Source organism: Macrobrachium rosenbergii, chromosome 16 (assembly GCF_040412425.1).
Source record: "Macrobrachium rosenbergii isolate ZJJX-2024 chromosome 16, ASM4041242v1, whole genome shotgun sequence".
Taxonomy (NCBI): Eukaryota; Metazoa; Arthropoda; class Malacostraca; order Decapoda; family Palaemonidae; genus Macrobrachium; species Macrobrachium rosenbergii.
The window spans coordinates 6,332,013-6,352,176 of record NC_089756.1 but is presented as its reverse complement, the minus strand read 5'-3'; the positions used below and the strand labels follow the sequence as shown (position 1 = coordinate 6,352,176).

Below are 20,164 nucleotides of genomic sequence, written 5' to 3'. Positions count from 1 at the left end.
CGACAATATGTTAGTCCCCGCGAGTAACGGCTGTTGTGGCCTTGAGAGGGCCTCTTACGTAAAGTGGAGGAACCGAGGAATATTAATTCGGGCTTTGTCTTTGGTGAACGCGTAGCAGGCGGAAGTGTGTGTTTACTGAACTTTCGAGATTTCACCTGCAGATACCTGCTGCTTGCATTCTGATGCTGCTTAGGTTGGCCTCTGATACGACTGCATTTTGATGCTGCTGAGGGTGGCTCCTAAGACCAGCTGTGTTGTCGTACTGCTGAGGTTGGCGTCTGAGACCCGTTGCATTTTGATGCTGCTGAGGTTGGCGCCTGATACAGCTGCATTTTGATGCTGCTGAGGGTTGCTTATAAGACCAGCTGCATTTGGAGGCTGCTGAGATTAGCTTATGAGACCAGCTGCATTTGGATGCTGCTGAGGCTGGTTCCCGATAACTGTATTTTAACCTTGCTGAGGTTGGTTCCTGATACCGGCTGTATTTTGATGCCAGTGAGGTTGGCCTCTGATACCAGTTGTATCCTTATACAGCTGAGGTTAGCTCCTGATTTAACCGCATTTTCTTGCTCCTGAGGTTGGCTTCTGAGACTAGCTGCATTTTATTGCTGCTGAGGTTGTCCTTGATACATGGTGCATGCAAATGCTAGCTGAGTTTGGCTGTTGATACAAGCTGCATTTTGAAGCTGTTGAGATTGGCTCCTGATACTGCTGCATTTTCATACTGCTGAGGTTGGCTCCTAATACTGACTGAGTTCTCGAACTCCTGAGGCTGGCTCCTGATACCGACTGAGTTTTTGTACTGCTGAGGTTGGCTCTGGATACTGACTGAGTCTTCGTACCGCTGAGGTTGGCTCCTGATACCTATCGAGTTTTCGTACTGCTGAGGTTGGCTCTTGATACCGACTGACTCTTCGTACTGCTGAGGTTCGTTCCTGAACTGACTAAGTTTTCTTACTACTGAGGTTGGCTCCTGAAACCTACCGAGTTTTTGTGCTGCTGAGGTTAGTTCCTGATACCGACTGAGTTTTCGTACTGCTGAGGTTGTCTCCTGATACCAACTGAGTCTTCGTACTTCTGAGGTTGTTCCTGATACCAACTGAGTCTTCATACTGCTGAGGTTGGCTCCTGATACCAAATGAGTCTTCGTATTGCTGAGGTTGGCTCCTGATACCAACTGAGCCTTCATACTGCTGAGCTTGGCTCCTGGTACCGGCCAAGTTTTCGTACTGCTGAGGTTGGCTCCTAATACCGACTGAGTTTCCTTACTGCTGATGTTGACTCCTGATACTTATTGAGCGTTCGTACTGCTGAGGTTGGCTCCTGATACCGACTGAGTTTTCATACTGCTGAGGTTGGTTCCTGATACCGACTGAGTTTTCATACTGCTGAGGTTGGCTCCTGATACCAACTGAGTCTTTGCACTGCTAAGGCTGGCTCTTATACCGACGAGGTTGGCTCCTGTTATGGCTCCATTTATATACTGATGAGGTTGACTCCTAATATGGCTGGGTTTCACATGCTTAGGTTGGCTCCTGTTACTCACTGCATTCTGGTTCTATAGAGTTGGCTCTTGGAATATGGAGTGCATGGTGGTAATAGCTAAATTTGGCCCTGGAATTGGTTGTACTCTGAGGTTGATTTGATGCTGAGTTTGGTTTAAATACCAATTGCATATAGATGTTGCTAAGCTTTTTTTTTTAGGATACCAGGAGCCACACCATCTGCATGCTGATGAAATTGAGCTTGGCTCCGGATACCGATTGCACGCTGATACGACTGAGCTTGGTTTTGGATAATGTCGCAGTAAAATAAGCATCACAGAAGAAATATTCGAAGCCGAGGAGAGCGCGAGAGCTTGCCTGGGAAGCCCAAGCACCTAATAATACCAAAAGCAATATCTTTCGCGAGTTATTATCCAGCAAGCGATAACCTCCCTCGAAAAGGATAACTGTCAGGGAGTAATTTATTTAACCGATGACCGGATAACTCATTGAGGCGGCGATGGCTGATGGACCGACGGCTATTAGAGGGATAAATGACCGCCAAAAGCTCCCCTCATAAAAGCAAATTGGCCCACACATAAATCTCGCCCAGGTACACACCTTCCCTTCGGCCCTCTGATAAACCCCGCCACACCTGATCGGTAACAGATGATTCGCGTCTGGATAAAAGCGTTTCGATCGAGATATTACTTTTTATGAAGATTGTGGCTTCTTGGTTCGCTCTTTTGCATACATACATACATACATACATACATACATACATACATACATACATACATACATACATACATACATCCATACATACATACATACATACATACATACATACATATATATATATATATATATATATATATATATATATATATATATATATATATATATTATTTATTACTTCAATAAGACTGATGGTTTAGATTCCAGATCCTTTAATTAGAATTAAAGAATCTGGAATCTGACCATCCAGTCTTATTGAAGCCTAATACGAGTAATATATGTATACACACACACACACACACATATATATATATATATATATATATATATATATATATATATATACACTGTATTTATATGCATATACATTTTAAAAAGTGTTAGAGAAATGATAAGGGGTAACGTCTTTTTTTCATTTTTAGTTCTTTTGGTATATAAAATGCATGAAAAATCTAAGGATAATTTTCATATCAAAATTCCAGTTTCGGTAAAATAGCTTTACTGCGTCTTTTCTTATTAAGCTTCTAAAGGTGGTAAGAGTTTATTTTAACCTTTTTATAAGCATTCATATCAGAATTCTAAAGGTACAACGGGTTTCAGTTCCAATATACTTAATCTTATCTAAGTTCCACAGGCGATATGAGTTTGCTTTACTTGTCAGTTCCTTTATGTCCGTAAATGGTGTGAAGATAATTTGTAGGGTGTATTACAAATATCAAATTATCGTCTTGATGCTGGCATGGTCAGTAGATATTATGCCTTCAGCCCTCTGAATTCAAGCAAAGGGAACGTGCTGCCCTGATCAGTATCTGACTCATTTTGGTTATTCTTGTTATATAGGCCACCAGTGTGAAATAAGAACACAGAATTAACTCAAAAGCAAATAAAAAAAGACTGTGGCATGCAGCTGGGATATACTGCAATGTTGCACTCTAATTCGTGATTAGCGACCCAAAATTCCTAAATTAACGCTGTCTGAAGGGTAAGACCTCTTTCTGCAGGAAGAAAGATCCAAGGTTTCAAGCAGTGTGTCAGCTGCTTGACAAGCAAATAAAGTTTCAACACGTGTAGATATTTATAATGACTCTGAGTCCTTTAAAATCTGTAATCAATAGGTTTTGACCCTTCTGGGATAATTATCAGATGAGATATATTAGAGTATTTTGAGGCTGGGTTAATAGCATTTTCAAGATATAAAAAATACTCAAATTTAAATTGTTGAGGTAACCTAGAATTTTATATTAAAAAAATGTGTAATACGGTCGTTCAACAAAATAAACATACTCGGTGTAAATTTTTTGTGGAAAACACTTGAATTTTGTTTAAGATAAACACTTGCAGTAGGGTCAGTAAAGACCAAAAAATTTTTTATGGGAATCACAAGACAAATAGAAAAAAAGGTGACTACGCATTCAAAGAAAGCGAAATCTTATTCAGAGGGTCATTTTCTACTCGGAAGCACGCAAATTTTGTATTAAAATAAAGAAATAGTTACGGGAGTCATTAAAAAAAAGCAAAAGTATACTATGTATCGTTGTGAAAACGCCTAAACTTTGTCATTAAAAAAACTACGCATTTCTCTACAGACAGCAGCTAAAGTTCAGGAGGACCCCCAAGTGAATTCATTTAATTCACTGAATATTACCTATTAGATTTTGGGCGAGGAGCAAACTTCATTGAATTCACTGAATTCTTGAATATTATCTATTAAATTTTGTGCGAGGTTCTTCGCTTGAAATGTCCGGGATAGGAAATCTAAAATTCGGTATTAAAAGAATTCCATAATTCAACTTCAGTTTCTAAACCGGTTTTACTCATTTATTGAAGACTGACCTTCCGACTGCTCTGGAATTTATATAAGATTTATTATTGAACTATGTCGCCGAAAATCCGTTGTATTAATATTGTCTCTGTGCGACGATAATAGTATACCTGTATCCAAATGAAGGATTCATGTTTCTACGTTCTCTCTATATAGCGGTTTTGTTTGTGTATTCAGTGAGCTTCGAAAAATGCGCAAAGAGCATGCGCTAATCTGCATTTTATTATTATTATTATTATTATTATTATTATTATTATTATTATTATTATTATTCAGAAGATGAACCCTATTCATATGGAGCAAGCCCACAGGGGCAACTGACTAGAAATTCAAGCTTCCAAAGAATATGGTGCTTATTAGGAAGTAAGAAAAGGTAAAGGGTAATACAGAAAGAAGAGATCTCACTTATTAAAAAGAAAAAATAAATTAACAAACAGATAAAAATGTATTTATAAAATTTCAGCACCATTGACGTTGTTAATAGATTCTTGCTTTTGAGAACTTTTAACCCCCTACGTAAGGTACCTTTTAGATGTTAGATTTCCTTTTAACCTCATTAACCCCGGCGAAATGGCAGCTATATAGTTCCAGCGATAAAACGGCCCAACTGTCACCGAACTGAGCACCGTTTTTGGAAGTTTGAATGTGCATGAAATCGGGTGATGTAGGGTCACCGTTTTCCCCCTGTACATCGTTTGACATTTCTTTTTATGCGGCCATTACTTCGCGTGAATGTGTGTTGTGTGTGTGCGTGTGTGTGTTTGTGTTTGCCTACGTGTGCTTGTGCCTAGTGACATTTGTGGCACCCTTCCTTCCCGCCTGCCGGGCCATTTGTTTGGCGAGCCTATTAGTTTTACCTATTAGTTAGCTCCGCCCATTACAGCGAGCCATTTGCAGCCGGGGGCGGGGGATAAAGGTGGAGGGTGGAGGAGAATCGATTCGCTGGAAAGAAATGGCCCATTAGTTTCTCGGTTATACCTTTTTCAGCACCATTTTTATGACCGCTGTTTCTATCATTAAGCCGCGTATTATTGATTGCGTCGGCGGTGTTTTACGCGTTTTATATACGCTACGGTGCCCCGCGATAGATCCGGCCATAATTGAATAATTTGCAGAGGTTCGCCGCCGCTGCTGTCGGGATAGGTGGACAAGGAAGGGGGTTGGGGGCGGGGGATGAGGGTGCTTCCGAAACTTACGGAAGGGGAAGGGGGGCGGTTTCGTCGGCGGAGGCAAGTATCGCTGGAACTTCTGTTCGTGGATTTATCAGAGCCGGAAGTTGATTTCCATATTTGATATTCATGGAAAATGTTGATTGATTGTAACTTAATCGGCGTTGGAACTACCCAGGTCAATGACACCGGGACGATACCTAGTTTTACGCAGTTATAGAGAGATGTAAACACACAATAAAATCATATATGTTAAAAAATAGAAGGCATTCAGATCCTGTGTGGGCTATCCCCTGTGAATCTGCCGTTTGTAATATTGGTAATATTGCCCTTCAGTTTCAAGCCCTATTTTCTCGTCTTTCTTCTATTAATTCCCTTTTCTTATTTGCGTGTAAAGGCTCTACCCTTTATCCCAGCTTATATATATATATATATATATATATATATATATATATATATATATATATATATATATATATATATATATATATATATATATATATATATATATATATATATATATATATATATATATATATATATATATATATATATATATATATATATATATATATATATATATATATATATATATATATATATATATATATATATATATATATATATATATATATATATATATTACATGTTATGTGTATATATATTCATATATATAGATATATTTATTTATAATATGTATGCACATATGTATATATTATGTATATTTATCTATTTATAAATATCTGATTCACACACCATATATATATATATATATGTATATATATATATATATATATATATATATATATATATATATATATATATATATATATATATATATATATATATATATGTATATATGTATATATATATATAGAGAGAGAGAGAGAGAGAGAGAGAGAGACAGAGAGAGTGAGATTGATTCTTACTAAGCTGAGTCAACTCCTGCTGGTGTGGTCCACTGGGCTATATATAAACGACTCCCTGTCCCATGTTTACTCGATCCACAACTCTGGAGAACAAAAGGTTTGGTACTGTACTTTGCGATAACAGAACGCTCTCTCTCTCTCTCTCTCTCTCTCTCTCTCTCTCTCTCTCTCTCTCTCTCTCTCTCTCTCTCTCTCTCTCTCATTATTGGTGTTGCCCTCGGAATAAAAGAAAACTCGTGAAACTTGTTAAAATAGGATATGAAGCGTTGTATACGGTATTATTTTTAGCGTCTGAACTATTTTGCTATTGTCGTTGTAGCACACTCGAAACCATTACACTCACACACACACACACACACACACACACACACATATATATATATATATATATATATATATATATATATATATATATATATATATATATATATATATATATATATATATTAATGGTTCCTGAGTATGCTACAACGACAATCACATACTCATATGGAAACATGACAACTCTTCGTAAATCGGTGCCCAGATTGATTCCCGCAAATGGAAGAGCTGCCAAAAAAAAAAAGGATCGCACCTGGACCGGAAGTGAGGCCGGCGGGCGGTTGGTTCAAGAGGCTTCCAAAAAAAGAAAGAAAAAAAAAGGGATTTCGTAGACTGGAAGATTTATAAGCTGATGATGCGAATATAAGTTTCGAGGTACAATTCGGGATCGCCATCTTTCCCCACTTGAATATCTGAGTTACTGGCCACGAACTTTTTGATTTTCGATTTTCGATTTCGGGTCTTGCGGGAGTTCGGGTACGAAAGAAACCCGAGACAGAAAAATGAAAAAAAAAAATAAAAATGAAAATAATAAAAGAGGAGAATAACAAAAAAAAAAAAAAGCAAAATAGAAAGACTGGTTCTCATATCGTAGTCCAAACTTTTCATCCCTGCTCCATTTTTCATGGTGTTTTTGTTAGGGTCCTGCTTTTGTTTTATGTGTTTTTTTTTTTTACTTTTTATTTCTCTTGCACTCTGGCGGCTTGTTTTATTTCCATTCAGCAATATTTGATGCATTGCGTTTTTCGAATCCTACGCATAGTCATTGCTGTTTTGTTTCCTGCCGGAGTGAGTGGGTCGCAAATTGAGTTCTCTCTCTCTCTCTCTCTCTCTCTCTCTCTCTCTCTCTCTCTCTCTCTCTCTCTGTATACTATTTGGAGTTTAGTGTGGAGGAACTTCTCTTTGAGATTCATGAAAAGAATGTTTCTGGTTTGTACTTTTAAGGCATGGGCTACATGACTCAACATTCTCTCTCTCTCTCTCTCTCTCTCTCTCTCTCTCTCTCTCTCTCTCTCTCTCTCTCTCTCACACAGACACACACATATATATATGTATATATATATATATATATGTGTGTGTGTGTGTGACAGAGAGAGAGAGAGAGAGAGAGAATATATATATATATATATATATATATATATATATATATATATATATATATATATATATATATATATATGTATATATTTATATCATATCTGTTTCAGCACCTGAATGGGTGGTTATTAATGGATGTGAGGCAGTGACATACTCGTACAGTAAAAGCTTCACCTCTGGTTTTGGTAAACAACAGAGGAGCATAACAAAGAACCCCAGCTGATTACTGCTTACAGGTCGCCAGGCAAGGCACATTTTAGGTAAATGCCCCATCCCTTTGTGGGGCAAGGTGTGGTGGGGGGGGGAGTTAAAAGTATAATCAGCAGCGAACATCGTGTTTTGGAAATAAATCGATCACTGATATTTTGCCAGAAACTTCAACATTTGAAATTAATCCAATAATAAAGTTTTGGAAAAATTGTACTTTAATTGACAAAATATAGAAAAAAAAAATATATAAATAAAAACAAATCCTTCGGCAAACCCTGTGAGAGCTGATGATCAGCTCAGTGGTCTGGTTAAACTATTTTAATGATAAAATAATTTAGGAAGAAATGGTCCACTCTTTAAGTGCGCTGAATGGGATATGCGTGTTAAGTAGCCGTATATAATAATAATAATAATGAGATTTTATTTCAGCTCAAGGCCATATACGTGGAATATACAAAGTGGAGACAATAACATACCCAATCTAGATACATGAGATAACATGATAAAAAATGATAAATCAGGAATATCCACACAGTTGCTGAAGAAGTATGAAAAATAGTAGTCATAATAATGGCATTGACAGTAATAATATTAAGAATACTGGTAAAAAAAAATAAAAAGTATAACAATTAAAAATACAGATTGCATACAATTAATTTCCAGCTATGGACTTTAGGTGGTTACAGCAGTCGGGTCCAGAAGGCTAAATACGAAAATTGAAAATAGCAAAACTCTACAGTGATATTAATCACAGTAATAATAATAAAAAAGAAAATACCAACAATAACAATAAACGCAGAAATATAATAATAATAATAATAATAATAATAATAATAATAATAATAATAATAATAATAATAATAATAATGACAGATTCTGCGTATGACACTTCATAATTGCAAAAATAGACATTAAGTCATTTATGGAACAGAGGCTTCATTATCCCATTTTTCCTAAAATTTAGATCTTGCCTCACTGCTTAGGATGCTTTGTGTGAGCGAATTGCTGCTGTTTTTCAGTCTGGTGATCAGACTGGGCATTGTTTGCTTAACAATGATTTTTAAATTATCCGGGCGGTTTTCTATGAACATTTGCGTGGCGGATTGATAGCGAGGAGTGTTTGTGAGGCGTCTCAGAATGCCATTGTAAACAACAGTGATACGTCTCATGGTCTCTCGGATATAGTTTGTCCAAAGGGAATACCCATATATACTGTAGCAGTACGAGCGGAAGAGCAGCAGTTTCGTGTCTGGGTGACAGAAGGCAAACCTCCTTGCAATCATGTTGCCAGTTGCACATAGTTTACGACGCCTCTGTTCTATGTCTGCCGTATCGTTTAGGTCGTTCCGTGATAATGTGGCCCAAATACAGAAATTCATGCACGAATTCCAGACGATGATTTTCGAGGAAAATTTGTGGTTCGACAATATGCTTAAGCGATCTCGGGAGCAGCAACATACTCTGGGTCTTGGTTTCGTTGTATAGGATATCAAATTCCTCTGCATGTTGGCGGCAGGTGTCGATGAATCGCTGGAGACCTTGCACTGATGGGGAAATCAGAACTATATCGTCGGCGTAACAGAGGTTGTTCATTGTTGTTTCGCTGATAGTGCATCCGTCTGGGAGGAAGTTCAGTTTTTGACATTCAGGGCATCTGTGTACGTGTTAAACAGGTATGGAGAGAGAATGCCCCATTGCCGGAGCCCTTTTAGGGAGCCGAAGGTGTACGACAGTACGTTACCCCATTTGACGCAGAATTGCTGTGTGGAGAACCAACAACATAAAATGCCAATTAAATATAGAGGTGTGCCCCGTTTGTACAGCTTCAGGAAGAGCTTCAGGTATTTTACGCTGTCGAATGCTTTTCTCACGTCTACAAAACAGAGGAAAACTGGAGAGGCTGATGATAGGCAATAGTTCAGCAATTCTTTCAGGATGTAGATGCGGGTGTCGGTTGAGTGGTTTGCTTTAAAGCCGAACTGGTTGTCAGTAGCGTGTAGAAAGCGGAGGTCTCGCTAGAAGAACGGACTCAAGTATCTTCGACGCAAATGTAGTAATTGCAATCGGGCGATAATTGCCAGGGTCAGCTGCATTCTTTAGCTTGTTTGTTATTAATGGTATTAAGTGAACTAAGAGTAGCAGTCTGGAAGAAACTGGGTATTATGCACGCACTGAACAGAGCAGCTAGCAAAATGTAAATTATCGGATGGCAGAATTTGAAAGCTTCAGCAGGTAGACCATCGCAGCCCGGCGATTTATTATTAGGTAGGCTGTTTATGGCATCGCTGATGTTACCTGGGGTAATACGATCTGCGAAATGAAACAGTGTTATCAGTAAAGAGGTTATCTACATCCCTTCGGGAGTCTTGATCGTTCATGCAAAATAGGATAGTGCTGAAGTGATCGCCTCACACTCTTGCGATAGCCTCTTCACTGACGGCTTCGCCTACTCTCTGTGATAGCTTTTTAGTTTTGGGATTTAGGGATTGAATGATTTTCCAAAGACGAGGGTAATCGCCAGATTCTAATTTTCTAGACATTGCATCAGCTCTTAGCTGCTTTTCATTCAGTCTGCAGTGCTTAAGGGCAAGTTTGAACTGCGCTCTGGCCAGTCTCATTAGCAGTGCAGTGTCCTTCCCTGGGGCTACCATTTTACCTCCACATTAAAAACATTTCTCGTGAATGTGTATACAGATCTTTAGCAGTCATTCCATCCAGGTATAATACGAGAGTTGCCTTGACGAGATCTAAAGGTATCCCTGCCGGAGGCAAGCAGAGCGGAAATTATAATCGAATAGAAGAGTCCTACGACTCATCGCCGCTAACTCATTGCCTCAACGAACTTATGCTAAAAATCGAAATTCACTGAAAGGCACCTTTATTTAAAACAGTAAATAACTACAACAATAATTACCCAATGATTACCCAATTACTCACAAATGACCCAGTTACCATAACCTTTCGATGCTGGCAATTTCAGTTTAAAATTATTCCAAAAAGCCCTTTACAGTGGAGGGAGTTTTAAGTCATCGAGGCAAAGATAAGTTTTCACATAATGGATATTTGTTCATTTTTTTATAAATTCAGTAAAACCGACAGTGATCTGATGTTTTGGCGATGTGAACAACTCAGCAGATGTAAAGCAAGAATCCACACAAGATTTGGAAACGTAGTGAAATTCGTAAATACTCACACCCACGACTCGTAGAAGTGGCAAAGACGACTACAAAAATTAAAACGCGAACTGAAGAGACAATGGAAAACCCAAGTGAATGAAGTTTTGGCTGTTTCCCAAGCGGTGCATACGAGGGTCGCTGCCATGTTCGTCTGCTCTAAGGAAAACTATTCCACGGACACGGAATGAACTGAGCGTCTCTCTGCCGGACCCAACTGACCTTCATCAGTTAGCAATCCCTGATGAATATGCACCCTACGAAACAGAGCCAAACCAAAAGGAAGACTTTTTACCAAAAGACAGTGGTACCAGAGACAGAATCTTGCTATTTCGAAGGAGTTGGGTGCAACATTAGGTTTCATCAGAAATTTGGTATGTACTAGATGGGACCTTTAAGATAGCTCCAAAGTTATTTTCTCAGGTTTATATTGTACTGGCTCAAAAGGTAGCAGGTGTCATCCCAGTACTTGATGCTCTTTTACCTAACAAGCATAAAGTTACATATTCAAGGTTATTATAATTGAAATAATAACAGAAATTGAGCCCACCATAAACCCGAAATCGATTGTATGTGATTTTGAACTCGCGGCATTTAGTACGATCAAAGAAATATTTCCAAAGGTAGAATTAAAAGGCTGCTTCTTTCTAAGGTGAAAGAAGTAACCTTTTAGTTATGCAAAATATGCACAGGCACATTGCTGCTTCGGGTCTAAGTTCTCGTTATAATAACGACAGCAATTTTTCGTTACAAGTAAAGATGATACTGGCTCTTGCATTTGTACCTGTTGAACATATAGATTGCATTGCGGGTGCCTTAGCTGATGAATTATCTACAGAGCATATGCCAACAATGAATTGGCTCGAAGACAGTTATATAGGTCGGTGAAATATATTTCATATTTACTAATATTCCTGCCAGTACTGTAATGAACAGGTGTTTTTCATTTCCAATGAATTTTTCTTTTTTGTGCTCTTTCTTTTTTATCTATTTTTTATAAGGTTTCGATTTTTAGCGTTAGTCGAGGCGATGAGTTGGGCCGGCGACGAGTGGGTGGTACCAGCTGAGACAGCGGCGATGAGTTGTCCCATTTCGGAATAGTGCACAGTAAGAAAAAATTACGAACTACAACTTTGTAATTCCGTAATGCCTGAGAATTACTTTTCGTTATTCAGTTGACGTTTCCGTCGAATTTTACCGACGGTCGAGACTGATGCGTAATATACGGGAGAACTTCATTGAAATGCAGTAACATTAACACACTACTTTTTGCTCTTGTACTTACTGTGTTGAATCCAGGGGATGTTTTTGTAGGGAATTATTCTTATGCAGTAAGTGAGTGGTCAGTAATGATAACGGAAATTTATAGTGGAATGCCGATAGCATTAATTTCTAATGCCTCTGTTTGGTGTGCAAACACACACACACACACACGCACACTCACACGCACGCGCGCATACATACACACAAACACATTATGTATATATACATACATATATATACACATATATATGCATATATATACATATGTATATATGTGTGATTATATATATACATCTAATAGAAGGAGCCCATAAAAACGCCAAAAGGTAGAAAGTTATTGCTATTTTTCAGAGACCAAACTGTCTCCCTCTACTTACGGGAAGACAGTTTGGTGTCTGAAATATAGCAATAACTTTCTACTATGTTTTTATGGGCTCCTTCTATTAGATGGATTTCTGTTTTAACAGAATATATATATATATATATATATATATATATATATATATATATATATATATATGTGTGTGTGTGTGTGTGTGTGTGTGTGTGTGTGTGTGTGTGTGTGTGTGTGTGTATATATACTGTATATCCAACTTCCGATGATAACCTCGTAAGGAGGGTCAAGTGGTGGCTGTAGGCAGGGATCAAACCACGGACCTTGTAAATATCAGCCCAGTGCTCTTACAACTAAGCATTATTTACACCATTTCAGAGCGAGAGAGAGAGAGAGAGAGAGAGAGAGAGAGAGTGAGATTTACAATATTCCTCGTGAATCATATCCTCAGATTTTTTGGGGCAGCATTTTCGTTTCCACTTTCGTAATGAAATAGCGATATTTTACGCCCATGAAAAGGTTCGCTCGCCTGTTTCAACCAAAGACCTCGCCACTTGCTAATGGTGTTTATCGTAGTCTTGGCAAATTTGCTTTGCCACAAGGTTTTAATCCCCTGAAGAGACCGAAGTGGTCACTCCATTACCTTAATACCAGATTCTAATTCGGGTTTAATCTCGGAGAAGTTTTCTTTTGGTCTTTTCCCGTTCCTGTGTTTGGTTCTTGGCAAGCTTATTAATAAGAGGAAAGGTCGAGTGAAGGCGCAGTGGCTGAATTCTGCCTTCTCAGAGGTGCTCTTGTGAACGCTGGGCGTCTGGTCGAAGCTGCCTGCTTTATATGATGTAGGCTTCGCGAACTTGTGTTTAATAAAATTAGTACATCATACTACGTGTAAGTTGTGTCTTGGCGTATGTTTTCACATAAGCCCTAAATAATTCGGGTTTTTTGCAAATATGCATATTAGCTTTGTACTCCTGAATTTATCACCTTTCTCGGACCTTTTTCATTTTATTTTTATAAAACCTTTTTATCCGTACCTTTTTAATTTTAATTTAATAAAGTCTTTGTACTTAAACCTTTTTAATTTCAGTTTAATGAAGTCTTGTTTACTTTTGCCTTTTTAATTTCAATTTAATGAAGTCTTTTTACTTAAACCTTTTTAATTTAGAAATTCCTCTGATATTTCCTTAACTACGTATAGGGATCCATGCATAAATAAAGGAAATTATACGAATATTATGCAGAGATTTTATTTTGGGGGCTGAAACTCAACTGAATTACTAGATGAAGCCATCAGAGAGGAATCTTCGTGATGTCTCTAATTTTTGCGTACGCCAAACCGCCTCCCCCTCCCCCCCCACCGCCCAACACCCTTCTCCCACCCCCACACCACCCCCAATCTCTTCCCAAAAACTGAGTACGTAAATAAAAAAAAAAAAGATAGTCCTCAGGATAGAGCACTTTCGTGATATTTTTTAGATATTTCCTGAAGCATCGGATTTTGCCGGTCAAATCCACAGTAAATACTTATAAATAATGTCTTTGGCAAGCTTTTAATAACAACATCTACACCAAAGAATCTTTATTTTTTTAATGACCAGGCTTTCTCTTTCCTTAGTCCGATATAAACGTCTATGAAGACTTTTTACCTTTGACGGGAGATTCGCATTTATCTCCTACATTAGGGAAGTTGCTATCTTGTTTACATACTGAGAAAACGGTGAGCCATTAGCGGAGTTGTCTGGTGTGAGAGAGAAGGCGTCTTCATTATGGTCGGGGTGAATTGTGATACTGCATTGGGAGCCGTTCCAAAGGCAGTTCCCAACTACTACTACTACTACTACTACTCCTACTACTACTACTACTACTATTATTACTATTATTATTATTATTATTATTATTATTATTATTATTATTATTATTATTATTATTATGGATCAAATCTACCAAAGGGGCCACTGACTTGAAATTCAAGCTTCCTAAGAATATGGTGTTCATGAGAAAGAAGCAACATGAGGTAAATGGAAATACAGAAAGAAGAATTTCTTATTAAAAAAGAAAAAATAGATTAACAAATTAATGAATAAACAGATAAAAATGTAAGCAGATCAGACACCAAACTGCTGTCATGTTCCTGTTAGGGAGTTTTTGCATTATTTACTTTTTAAAGGTGCTTAACATATCGGTGTAACCTGTCTGTTGACGTATAGAACGTGATTTTAGGAAATTATGAGTCGAATATCTGGAGTATTTGGATGTGTACGGAAGCCCGCTTCTTGATTTCCCGATGTGGTCTGGTCCTAATGTATTTTCTTTTTCCTTCCGCAGGTGAGATGAAAAACTCTGCCATTATCTACAGTCATTACCGGAGGATAATCAGCCATTAGGTGAGCGTTATGACCCCGATTATTTCCTCGTCTCTAAAGGCCCTTCTATCCACCGGAGCCTTTGTTGTTTCTGATTTACCAGTGATGCTTTTCTCGTCTCTCGTTTCCCGTAGGGAGGTAGTACCGTCAGTGCACCTCACGCGGTGCACTGTAGGCATTACTTGAGATTCTTTGCAGCGTCCCTTCGGTCCGTAGCTGCAACCTCTTTCATTCCTTTAACTGTACCTCCGTTCATATTCTCTTTCTTCCATCTGACTTTCCACCCTCTCTAACAACTGTTTCATAGTGCAATTCCTTATCTCTCGTTTGGCCGGGTTATCATTTTTTTTTTTTTATGGAAACTTTCAAAAGGTAACAGTATTGTTAAAGGTATTTACAAACCCTTGTAAATTTCAAGTTAATTTGAATCTCTTTAATTTATTTATTATCACTTGGTTTTATGGCCAATCTCTTCAATATCTTTTTGAATACAAATAGAGTTCCAGTGGAGTTCCAGTATGTTTAATGAGAAATGTATTCAGTTAATTTTTTATGAATAAATCTCCCAGGAATCTTTTGGAAGTCAAGAGAATTGTAATACATTTCTCATAAATTTCGTCTGAATGATTCGGCTTGTGAAATTTGATCTTCTATTCATGGGTACAACCATTGACACCTTGTTTGAAATAATCGAGATAAATCGAAAAGTGATAAACAAAAGCCAGAAATTTAATACTGATTTAGAGGTCATTCGCTGTCTTTTTATGTGTGCTGGTGGTAAATTACTTTTGTGGTTGATTGTACGGATAATAATAATAATAATAATAATAATAATAATAATAATAATAATAATAATAATAATAATAATAATAATAATAATAATTATTATTATTATTATTATTATTATTATTATTATTATTATTATTATTATTATTATTATTATTATTATTAATAAAAAATTATATTAATATTAGTACAATTTATTTATGTAATTTTGGATTTTCATTACATAACTGTTTATCACTATATTGTGAACCTCTTGGCATTATTATTATTATTATTATTATTATTATTATTATTATTATTATTATTATTATTATTATTATTATTATTATTATTGATAAAGACGATGAAAATCACAATACTAAATTTCCAAAAGAGATTTTCCCGGCCTTGACTGAGAGAGAGAGAGAGAGAGAGAGAGAGAGAGAGAGAGAGAGAGAGAGAGAGAGAGAGGAAAACGGTACACTGTAGCATGGCTCGCGGGCGTTTGGGGAAATTTCGCCGCATGCCTCATTTGGTTTAACGATCCCATAATTCCACCCGCGCCGTAAGAAACGAAAGATTGAATCCCGTCAGAAATGCTCTCTCTCTCTCTCTCTGTACCCCTTTCGATGCTTGCGATTTCACACCGGTAATTGGAAAGTCCGGTTTTAGCTGTTACAATGCAACCAAGATGGAGTGATTTTTGCGTTATTTTCTGGGTGCTTCTAAATAGAGAGAGAGAGAGGAACCAGAAGAAAAACAGAAGGAAAGAGAGAGAGAGGGAGAAAAGAAACAGAGAGAGTGAGAGAGAGAAACAAACAAATAAATAGAGAGAGAGAAAAAGAAACAGAAATAGAGAGAGGGAGAGAAAAAAGAAACAGCAATAGAGAAAAAAAAAGAACTAGTGGAAAAACGGAGAGAGAGAGATAGAGAGAGAGTAGTCTTTGAATAAAGACGAGCTTTCGAATAAAAGGTAGAAGAAGTGGAGAAAAGGAGAGAGGTTTAACAGTGATAAAATGCGTATACTGCAACAGGAGACACACACAATTCAGAGAAATCAGTTATGCCGAAAAACAATTAGGATCTTTATAAAAGAAGATAACTAAATAACTGAGAGAGAAAAGAGGTTTTAAGCAGAAAGATGAGTTTTATTATGGTACATAGAGAAAGAAAAAAAAAACGCTTTTGTATTCCATTGAAAATTGTTATAGTAATGTTCTCTCTCTCTGTCTCTGTCAGTAATATATTTTCTCTCTCTCTCTCTCTCTCTCTCTCTCTCTCTTATGATCAGTCTTGTTCTTCGGGTTTAAGGAAATTCGTGAAAGGTGTTAAAATATTTCATCATTACTTTACTACAGAAGTAATGTTTTTTTCTCTCTCTCTCTCTCTCTCTCTCTCTCTCTCTCTCTCTCTGGTACCGTTTTATGATGGAATATTTGGTGCGCTGTTTCTGATTAATATAGGTGTCGCTGCAGTATATATTTCGTGGAATAACGTTGGTCTCACTGAATACAGATCATAGGAACAAATGTAGCACGCTGACACAATACTATGTTTTTCATGAATTCTCTCTCTCTCTCTCAAACACACGCATTTTTATTATATATATATATATATATATATATATATATATATATATATATATATATATATATATACATACATACATATATATATATATACAGTATATATAGGCCTATAGATAGATAGACAGATATATTTGCATGTACTGTATGTATGTATGTATAGGATGTAGACAGGCAAAACTGTATATTACAAACTAAGAAAAATTTAATGACCTTGAAATCTGTCTGATTGATCTTATCCCCATGTTTTGAGAAGGCGAAATATCCCCGGCCCCAATCCCCTGAACGCTCCTAATATTTCAAAGAAAATTACAGAGAAACAAACTGCGTCGTCTTCATCTCTCGTCAAAGGCTCTGCGTGGTTTTCCGTAAAACGCAAAGGCTTTTATGCTGCTTGAAAGAACCCAAAAATTTTTAGGATGCAGGGAAGCAATGACTTTCCAAGAACGCTCAAGCCTAGGTCTTCTCGCAGAGACCTTGAATGTCTTTCGTCCCCGTCTGACCCCCAATTTATCCTGAACCACTCATGATACTAAAAACTGTGCAGGGTTTATTTTACCGTTTCCAGTGAACCGTCTGAGCGTTCTGTACAGTAACTCCGTCACTCCTCCCAGACCTTGGAAAATGCACCATGAACTTCTAGAAATTTGAAGGATTTTATTTCACCGGTTCCAGTGACCGGTCAGAGCGTTCCCTAGCTCCATCGTTCCTCCAAGGCTGGTAAAAAACACCTTGAACCACTAGAAACTTGGAGGGGTTTTATTTCTCGTTTTCCAGTGAACCGTCTGAGCGTACTGTAGCTATGCCAGGCCCCCAAGAGCTGGTAAAAAGCTCCTTGAACTTCTAGAAATTTGAAGGAGTTTATTTCACCGGCTCCAGTGAACCGTCTGAGCGCTCCGTAGCTCCACTGTGCCTCCAAGAGCTGGTAAAAAGCGCCAGAAACGGCGTCAGCAACTCAGGTGGCAGCGGAAGGGCGCGACCAAGACTTGACATCCAATCAAGGTTTGATTGTCGAGAGCCCTCGAGGCGTTCCTCGGAAGCGGACATCAGTGGGAAGTGGCGACAGATAGTCTCTCTCTCTCTCTCTCTCTCTCTCTTCCTCCCAAGGTAATTGTTCTCTCAAGTCTCCCTGCTAACGAACCGCTGTCGAAAATTACTTATAAGGACACTCCGTACTTTTCAGAATGTCAGACGTGTCAGCTCAGGTCTGCTGTTCTGAAATCAGGGATATTTTATTTTCTTGATTTTTGCTGGGAAGTTTTGTCCTCCTTTCTCTGGCTGACTAGACACGCCCTCAAAATTGTCAGCCATTAAAGCTTATTTGGAAATAATTTGAAAAGAACAACTACTTACATTTTCCTCTTTCTACTGAATGTTTTTATTTTTTTTTCTTGCTTGCCCTTCAGGAGCTGACGTCAAATAACTTTCATTCTGAAACGAATCTCATCATGGATCATGAAAGCCAAGAAAAATACAGCTCTCTAATGACGCATCGTTATAAGAATGATATAGTCGTTCGTGGAAAGCGAGGAGCCTTCATACGCCAAAGGGTTTTGGCCAAGACATAATTTAAAAATATATGCTGTACGCATGCTACAAGAGTCAGTAGTACGGAAATAAAAACCATTAAGTCTCTTTCAAGACCCCAAGGCTCTAATTGATAAAATGGCACCAAGGCAATTGTGAGCCCATTCTGTTACATATTCCCTGGAAAATATTTCTTTATGATAGTATCCTAAGTCATTTTGACATTGAACACTTTTATGGCACTTGTTGAGAGTCCTCTATTATTTCCTGCCGTCGAAATATATGGCGATGTGGTGAACTGAAATTGTCATTTTGCGTGTCACAGGACACTGCAGAAGTAACAAAGGGGCGCTGTCCCTTTACAACGTACGAATCATTATAGCTGCAATGAATTTCCATCATTCGAACTCTGTAAAGGGGCATTAGTGGAAAAATGGTTACAAATGAGCGTTTGAGTGATTTATTCACTCTGGTTCGCCAGAGCCAAGTGCTAAGTCTGAAAGTACCTTTCTTAAGTAAGATTGCACTTGGGTAAGCTGTAAGCTAATATTTCTTAGTAACAATAGTATGATTCTGAGTGCAAGCCCATGGTTTTGGTATGTTTTTTTTTGACGCTCAGCTAACAGAAGGGTTTCCTCAAGGCTAGCTTCTGGGCCTAGGTTTTACACACGGCCTAGTCATTGATGACTTGCTTTTTGTTGTGGTTTGGCTTCTATTTGTAGTTTGTTGTTGTATTTTGGCTTATATTAGTAGTTTATTGTTGCATTTTGGCTTATATTTGTAGCTTGTTGTTGTAGTTTGGCTTATATTTATAGTTTTCTGTTGTAGTTTGGCTTTTGCAGTTTGTTGTTGTAGTTTGGCTTATATTTGTAGCTTGTTGTTGTAGTTTGGCTTATATTTGCAGTTTCTTGTTTGCAACTTGGCTTAAATTTGTAGTTTGTTGTTGTGGTTTGGCTTATATTTTTAGTTTGTTGCATTTTGGCTTATATTTGTAGGTTGTTTTATTTTGGCTTATATTAGTAGTTTCTTGTTGCAGTTTGGCTTATATTTGTAGTTTTTGTAGTTTGGCTTATATTTGTAGTTTGTTGTTGTAATTTGTTGTTGCAGTTTGGCTTTTATTTGTAGTTTGTCGTTGTGGTTTGGATAATATTTGTAGTTTGTTGTTGCAGCTTGGCTTATACAGTATTTGTAGTGTGTTGTTGCAGTTTGGTTTATATTTGTAGTTCGTTGTTGCATTTTGGCTTATATTTGTAGCGTGTTGTTGTAGTTTGGCTTATATTTGTAGTATCTTGTAGTTTGGCTTATAGTTGCTGTTTGTTGTTGTAGTTTGGCTTATATTTGCAGTTTGGCTTCTATATGTAGTTTGTTGTTGCAGTTTGGCT

At 37.5% G+C, this 20,164-nt stretch overlaps 1 protein-coding gene across 1 annotated transcript; it reads right to left on the bottom strand.

Moving 5' to 3' along the window:
* Positions 1–151: 151 nt before the first annotated feature.
* Positions 152–1,189, bottom strand: LOC136847520 (uncharacterized). Its single transcript, XM_067119261.1, has 2 exons — positions 671–1,189; positions 152–508 (listed from the first exon to the last, which is right to left on the bottom strand). Exons 1-2 carry the CDS (start codon positions 1,187–1,189, stop codon positions 152–154), a joined length of 876 nt encoding a protein of 291 aa, XP_066975362.1.
* Positions 1,190–20,164: the final 18,975 nt, after the last annotated feature.